The sequence below is a fragment of the Sinocyclocheilus anshuiensis genome, unplaced genomic scaffold (genome assembly GCF_001515605.1).
Source record: "Sinocyclocheilus anshuiensis isolate Anshui unplaced genomic scaffold, SAMN03320099.WGS_v1.1 scaffold379, whole genome shotgun sequence".
NCBI lineage: Eukaryota > Metazoa > Chordata > Actinopteri > Cypriniformes > Cyprinidae > Sinocyclocheilus > Sinocyclocheilus anshuiensis.
Genome location: NW_015552574.1, coordinates 833,803 through 841,803, shown reverse-complemented (window position 1 = coordinate 841,803; position 8,001 = coordinate 833,803). Strand labels below are relative to the sequence as shown.

The 8,001-nt window shown below is 38.7% G+C and overlaps 1 protein-coding gene across 2 annotated transcripts in view; it reads left to right on the top strand.

The window, feature by feature from the left end:
• Positions 1 to 8,001, top strand: part of jupb (junction plakoglobin b) — a 90,140-nt gene that overhangs the window by 57,053 nt on the left and 25,086 nt on the right. For both annotated transcript variants that reach the window (XM_016455940.1, XM_016455939.1), the window contains exons 6-8: positions 2,151 to 2,352; positions 2,444 to 2,588; positions 4,137 to 4,240. In XM_016455940.1, the coding sequence (XP_016311426.1) occupies positions 2,151 to 2,352; positions 2,444 to 2,588; positions 4,137 to 4,240 (451 nt within the window). The remainder of the gene's footprint in view (positions 1 to 2,150; positions 2,353 to 2,443; positions 2,589 to 4,136; positions 4,241 to 8,001) is intronic.

The following is an 8,001-nucleotide window of genomic DNA, read 5'->3' as shown; positions in this document are numbered from 1 at the left end:
TTTGGTCATGTTCCTGTCCTCGTTTAGTTTGATTATGTTCCATTGATGTCACCTGTGTTCCCCTGATTGCCCTGTGTCTAAAAGTCCTAGTCTGTTCAGTTTGTGTTTGACAGGTCTACTTGTTTCTACGTGTGTTTGCCCAGCTCCTATTGTGGATTATCCCGTGTTTTTGTCATTAAAGACTGTGAATTCTACTTCGTGTCTCCTACGTTCTTCCCGCAGCAGCGTAACGTGACAGAAGACCTGACCCAAAAACCGTTACCTCCGTGTTTTCCCCTCCGTTTGTTTTCTCGTTTTTCTCTCAGTGTTTTTGCTTCCGTTGTGTTTCTCCTTCTATGGATGCCCTTCTTCGCCCAGAGTACCTCCTCCTCCTGCTGGAGCAGGGGGGCCGATCTCTCAAGGACCACACGAGACTGTTCCTGCTCTTAGCAAACACCACCAGCTACCCGGACGACGCGCTCTGTGCATTCTATGATGCGAGTCTAAACATCGCATGCAGAGCGCCGTCGTCCGAGGATGGTCCTCGAGAGGACTTCGCCGTCTGTGTGGAGTGGATACTGGCGAGACACAGATCCACTCCCACCCAGAGCCCAGCCCACCATGGTGTGGGAGCCGGCAACAACGCCTGCCATGAGGGAGAAAGCCACAAACGGTGTGAGCGCGGAGAGGAGCTCTGCCCCCTGCACCGCGGCTGAGGGTGAGCTGAGTATGGTGTGGCGAATGTACAAAACCGAAGAGGAGAGGGCTCCAGTCCCCGAATTCAGTCCAGAGCGCCCTCCAGTGCCCGCTCCTCGAAAGCGCCCTCAAGTGTCTGCTCCTCCAGAGGGCCATCCTCTTCCCGTTTTCAGCCCAGAGGGGGCTCCCGATCCAGAGTTTAGACCTGAATGCCCAGAGGATCATGGCCCTCTGGATCCTAGGCTTCACCCTGGCTCTTTGGCTCTCTGTCTCCGCCTCGGGCTCCTCCGCCACCTGCTCCGCCGTCATTGGTCAGCCCCCTGGAGTTGTCGGCCATTCCTCCTCCATGGCTCCTCCCACCGTCGGCTCCACCGTGGGTCGACATTATGGCTGTGGCCTGGGTCCAGCTGGGCTCCTCCTGCTCCAAGCCCCACCTGGCTCCTCCCTCATTCGTCGCTTCCCTGGTCTCTGTCTGCCAGCCCCCTCCCGGGTGTCCGGCCTCCTCCCAAGCTCCCACCTATGCCTCCCTCTGTTGTTGTTACGGTGCGAGGACGCACCTTCCGGGAGGGGGTGATATGTCAGACTTTTGTACCTGTTTTGCCCCCGTAGTCCTTCCTGTGTCTCCTTATTTGGTTATGTTCCTGTTCTTGTTTAGTTTGATTCTCCTGTGTTTCGTGATTAAAGACTGTTAAACGTTTCCTCGTGACTCCAGCGTGTTCCCTCAACAGCGTGACGTGACAATATAGCAATATAGTTATTATTTATTTGAATAATAAATAGTATTTTATTTATTTAATATATTTAATCAACAATTATCATAATTTTATTAATAATAATGTGAATCTCATGAAAATTGTTAATTTGTGTTTTATTATATAATCTATAATATATTTAATAACAATGTTTAATTTAGATGTTTTATTTTAAATAATAAACCATTTTTATTTATTTTTAATAGTTAATAAATAATAATAATAATAATCAGCATAATTGTATTATTAATAATGTTCATCTCTCCTTCTCCTCAATGTGAAATCTATTCTATTCTCTGTAATATAATAATTTTGATATTTTATTTATTTTATTAAGAAATATTTAGTAAAAATGAAAAATAAGAAGTATACATGTATTATGTATTATTAATCATTTTCATCTTTTGTTCCTTCCATGTTTTCAAGAATTGTATGTGTTGTATCATTCAACCGTTTTTGCCTTTCTCCTTTTTTTTTTAGCAAAAAATGCATAATTCACTTTTTTAACCTTTTTAAGCAAACGATACTTAATTAACTTAGTAGACAGTAAATATTTTTCAGATCATATTTTAATAGCTTGTTTTTCAGCAACATATGATATGAAAGCTAATGAAAGCTTATATTTTAGAAATTGTGTCTCTCACACAGAGATCATCATATGTGGTGGTTCTGGGTGTTAAAATCTGTATAATTTAGAAAATGTTATAAATACTCTTTCTTCAGTTCCCCTATGGAGTCAGTGATGTTCTACGCCATTACCACATTACACAACCTGTTACTGCACCAGGAGGGAGCCAAGATGGCGGTGCGTCTGGCTGATGGACTGCAACGGATGGTCCCTCTTCTGAAAAAAACCAACCCCAAGTTCCTGGCCATCACCACAGACTGCCTGCAGCTGCTGTCTTACGGCAATCAGGAGAGCAAGGTGTCATATCATCACTAGCCTTAGAGACTTACAGAGTGCTTGCATAGAGAATAGTTTAGCCTTAATCTCTGTGCTTTTTCTCTTTTCACAGTTGATCATTCTGGCAAATGGTGGGCCAGAAGGTTTGGTGTTCATTATGAGAAACTACAACTATGAGAAGCTCCTGTGGACCACCAGCAGAGTCCTGAAGGTGCTTTCTGTCTGTCCAAGCAACAAACCAGCTATTGTTGACGCTGGTGAGTGAATGTGTGCGTTACATTCTTCTTTTAATGCTCTTCTTTTTTTATTCTTAGACCCTAGAGGAATATTCTTCTCTCTTTTCTTTCATTCCCAAGTACTGTTCTCTTGGGCGTTTTTGTATAATTTCCCTTTAATATCGCAATCTCCTTCTCATTTTGTCTGGGTTCTTTGTCTGAGGATGTTGGGGGGCTTTTTGTGTATTTTCCCCCACTTTTGATGAATGAATTTGCGTGACTTTTACAGTCATTCATGATTATTACATTATTAAGTATTTCTGAGATTGCTATGGCTGATTTCCATTTATTTGTCATGTAACAATTCTATAAAAAAAAAGATTTGAACCATTATACACTTTGGGGTTGGTAAGATGTTTTTGAAAGAAGTCTCTTAAGCTCACCAAGGCTGCATTTATTTTGAGCAAAAAACACATTTAAGAGCATTATCGTTCTGAAATATTTTTACAATTTAAACTGTTTTGAATATATTTTTTAAATGTAATTCATTCCTGTGACACAAAGCTGAATTTTCAGCATCATCACTCCAGTCTTCAGTGTCACATGATCCTGATTCAGAAATCATTCTAATGTGATCTTTTGTAACGTTCTAAATGTCTTTAAAGCCACTTTTGATCTTGCTGAATAAAAGCAAAAAAAAACTAACCCCATAGTTTTGAAAAAACCTTGAGATATGAATGCAAATCGGTGGATGATTCAGCTTTCTGAGCTTCTTTGCGCAGCATGGCCAGAAATCACTAGAAAATCGCTGTAACTTTTCTTTTTATCACTGTTCCGTGACTAATATTTTCAGGTTTTTATGACCGTGAAAGAAATGTTTTGGAGGAGAAAAGGGAAATGGGATTGGGACACATTACAAGCCAAAGTTGAATCTGCATCTTGAACACCATGACTCGACATATCAGCAGCATGTGTGTTAAACCGCTATATTAGAGTCCCAACAATACATGATTTAGCCATTGAACTCAACTCGAGTAGATTTTCCATGAAAACGAATTTTACAGGTGCAGTTAATGTAAAAACCCACCTTTATCAAACCTGCCTGTCATGCCGTCGCTGTATGGATGTTACTTTATTAACGCTGACCTTTCAGTGAATTAATACTTAGATATACAACGACAAAGGTTGCAGGACTAAAATATCTCGCTCTATCATGCCTGCCAGAGCTGATCTCATAAAAGTCTTCACAGTTATGGCGTCTTCCCATATGAGGTTTCGACGCTCGTCTTGAGAAAGCGCTGAGGATCAGGTAGTTACAACACTGGATGAGAGGCAGTTTTCAAGGATGTCTCCTAATCTCCTTCCCTCTTTTTATCTTCCTAAGCCATGTGGCTTTTAGTTTTTCTGCACAGACTCCAAAAGACATTTCTCTCCCTTTGGCAGACAATGGCTAATCCATGGAGAAATACAGCCTTCTTCTTTTTAGAGCAGGTTGTGTAGCTGGATAGTTTTGTCCTTTCTTCTTTTTTTTTTTTTTGTGGCTAAGTCCGATAAATATGGACTCTAAGCCTTTTTCTCTCCATTTGGCAGGAGGTATGCAGGCTCTCGGCCAACATCTCTCAGGGTCGAGTCAGCGTCTGACACAGAACTGCCTGTGGACCCTGAGGAATCTCTCTGACGCTGCAACCAAGCAGGTAAAACGAGCTGTTTAAATCTGTAGACCGTATGTTTGTTACAATGGTGCACTGTACTTAAAGGGACAGTTCACCCAAAAAATAAAACTTACTGTTTGTTTACTCACCCTCAGGCCATCCGAGATGTAGGTGAATTTTTTTCCTTCAGTAGAACAGTAAAGCAGATTTGGTTACACTTTATTTTAAGGTGTCCTTGTTACAGTGTAATTATACATTTAAGTCCTGAGTAATATTAATTAACCATGGTTAGGTATATGGTTAGGGTTAGGATTAGGGTTTGGCTTAGGGTTACTTGCATGTAATTATGCATAATTTATTGTTGTTATAATGGTAAGTACATGTAACGTGTAACAAGGACACCGTAAAATAAAGTGTTACCACATATTTTTAGCTGAAACCATGGTCCTCGGTGATTCATAAAATGCAAGTGGTTGGTTTTTGAGAATAAAAAAGCATGTAAAGACACATCAAATTAATATCCATGGCTCCTGATGATATATTGAGGTCTTATGAAGCGAAGTGATCAGTCTGTGCAAGAAACTGAACATTATTTGCAACATTATAACCTGTAATCCAGAGCCTCAGGCAAACAGTCCAGAGTGATGTTAGGTTCGCGAACGAATCATTCTGTTGAACAGGTTCTTTTTAATGAACCGGTTGAACCCAGGGGTGCCGCTAAGGGGGGGAAAGTTAGGACGATTCTAAGGGTACACGCACTTTTGAGGCCCCCAGAGATCTGTTTTATTAGTAGTAACAGTAGTAGTAGTAGTAATGTAATAGAAATTATAAATGTATCTATACAAGTCATTGGTGTTTGGCGATTAGTTTTTTTGAGTTTTATTGAGTTTTCCCAATACTTTGGGTAATATAGTGTATGTTTGGTGCGGTAGGGGGCCCAACCTCATATTCTTTCATAGGGCCCAAAATTGCTAGCAGCGCCCCTGGTTGAACCAGTTCACCAAACTGAACCATCTAAAACAGTTCGTGGCTCGAGCAGCACAGATCAATCAAAACTCACTTTCAGGAGCCTTACAGTCACTCCGACTCAAAATGAGTCGTATATGATCCTATGATGCTGATTTTTGCCGACTCATTCAGCGCTTCAGTTCCTCCAACAGTCAGTGACCTGAGGAAACAGATCAGACTCGGACCAAAGACCGATGAGCCGCTAATATGCTCATGTGTGAACACAGCAATTGAATAAAGGACCAAAATTAAAGTTTTTATGGTTTCTCTTTGTTTGTGTAAAAATGTGAGCTGTTAAAGACTAGTTTATTCACTTTGTGTGCTTTAGACATGTAAAACATCCCTATTTCACATCAATATTGGGCTCTTTAATAATATAATTGTGTATATATTGCATTTTATTGTTTCAAAACGAACTGGAGAATCAGTTATTTGATCCAGAAATGAACTGTCCGAAAGTACCAGTTTGTGGAAGAGAATCAAATTATCATTTGCTTGAGGCTCTGGATTACAGGTAATCTGCTTTTATTAATGCTTTTATTTATTCTTCAAAACCAGCAGCCGCTGACTTTGCATTTTATGAATGACCAAGGACCACGGTTACAGCTAAAAATCCGCTTTACTGTTCTTCTAATGAAAATGGTCACCTAAATCTTGGATGGCCTGAGGGATAGTTCACCCAAAAATGAAAATTCTGTCATTAATTACTCACCCTCATGTCGTTGCAAGCCAGTAAGACCTTTGTTCATTTTTTGCAATACAAATTAAGATATATTTTATGAAATCCGAGAGCTTTCTGACCCTGCATAAACAGCAATGCAACTGGCACGTTCAACCCAAAAAGGTAGTAAGGACATCATTAAAATAGCCCATGTGACATCAGTGGTTCAACCTTAATTTTGTGCACAACGAAAATAAAAATAACTTTATACAACAATTCTTCTCTTCCGTGTCATTCTTCGATGTGCGTTCACAAGAGTACCACAACGCATGTGTGTAATGCTGCTCACGCAGGAGCCGGCATTCTGACACGACACAAGGGTGAATAATTAATGACAGAATTTTCATTTTTGTGTGAACTATCCTAGCATCCACCCAGAAAAGCCTAGCAAACACCCAGAACATTCCATTAACTGCCTAGCAACTGCCCAGAGCATCCTAGCAACCACCCAAAAGTTGTTGTTGAAAGAAAAAGCTGTTTTGTGTTTTACCTTGTTAGTGTTTTTTAAGCAAAATTACTAAAATTATCCTCAAGAGAAAATTAGTCAATCATGATTCTATGCTGAATGTAATTGTGAAATGGCTTTATAAAGCAGATAATTAGAATATTTGCTTACAAATGAAAAACCAATAGCATTTTCAATATTGCATTCAGTTATTAAATGTGCAGAGCGCAGTCAGAGCTTGAAAGCCACCGAACAGCTTTCATGTAGACTGACAGTTTTTCCTCTGTACTTTCTAATGCTTTTATAGTTCAGGCGACTTGTGGTTTTCATAATTGTTCCTCACCTCCACACAATTTGTCCCTCATCACTGCCACTCAGAATTCAGTGGCCCAGAAAATGCACAATTAATGATAAACAGGTTATCATTTTCGGCCTTATTATTAAATTCGAGGAACAAAAGCAACTATTAGCGGCCGCGTCTCCTTCCGCTCCCACCGAAAGTGAGTAGAATTTAAATGTGTGTTGAGCGTCTGTCTGTCTCTAATCTTTCACAAACTCGCGTTCTGTCTTATCTCGTTCTTTCACTGCATTTCCTCTTTCATTTGTTTCTTATCTCAGTCTCCTCCTCTTCTATCATGTCTTTCATTTGTGATAATTAGCAGTTATGACTGTCTGGTTCTTGAAATATTGTGTTTTTATGTAAATCTTTTACACTATCACTGATCATTCATGATGTATTAGAAAGGTGAATGATAAAGGAATATTCTGGGTTCAGTACAAGTTTAACTCAGATGACAGTTTTTGTGGCTTGATGTTGATAACCTTAAAAATGATTCCACTTGTCCCTCTTTTTCTTTAAAAAAGGCAGAAATCTGGATCATGGTGAGGCTCTTGCAATGGATGTGAATGAAGCTAGTTTCTAAAGATTGAAACATTCAGTGTTTTAATAGTATAGCCACAAGATGTAAACAAAATGGATGTTAACAGAGAAAGAAATGAATACTTTTACTCAGCAATGATGCATTAAATTGATCAAAAGTGAAAGTAAAAGTAAAGTAAATACATGTATAATGTTACAAAATATTTATATTTCTAAATAAATGCTGTTATTTTGAATTTTCTGTTTATCATAGAATCCTCCAAGAAAATTTCAAATTTTTTTCATAAAATATCAAATCAGCATATTAGAGTGATTTCTGAAGACTGAAGTAATGATGCTGAAAATTCAGCTTTGATCACAGGAATAAATTACATCATAAATGATATTCAAATAGAACACAGTTATTTCAAATTATAATAATATTTCACAGTATAAATAAAAAACATGTTACTTAATAAATATTAACTGTTTTCAGCTAGTTGCCAAAGCAGCATGTCTCATTTTCACTTAGTTTAACTTGATATACTAAAATAACTAAAACTAAAGCTGAAGTAAAAAATAATAAAAACTGTGGAAAATAAATAAGAATGAATAAACTGATAAAAACTAATAACTTTAGTTATTATTTGTGTCATTTATTTATAACAAAAATTAACTACAATGAAAATGGAAAACACACACAAAAAAAAATGTAATAAACTATACACATACTGGTGTGTGTGTGTGTGTGTGTGTGTGTGTGTGTGTGT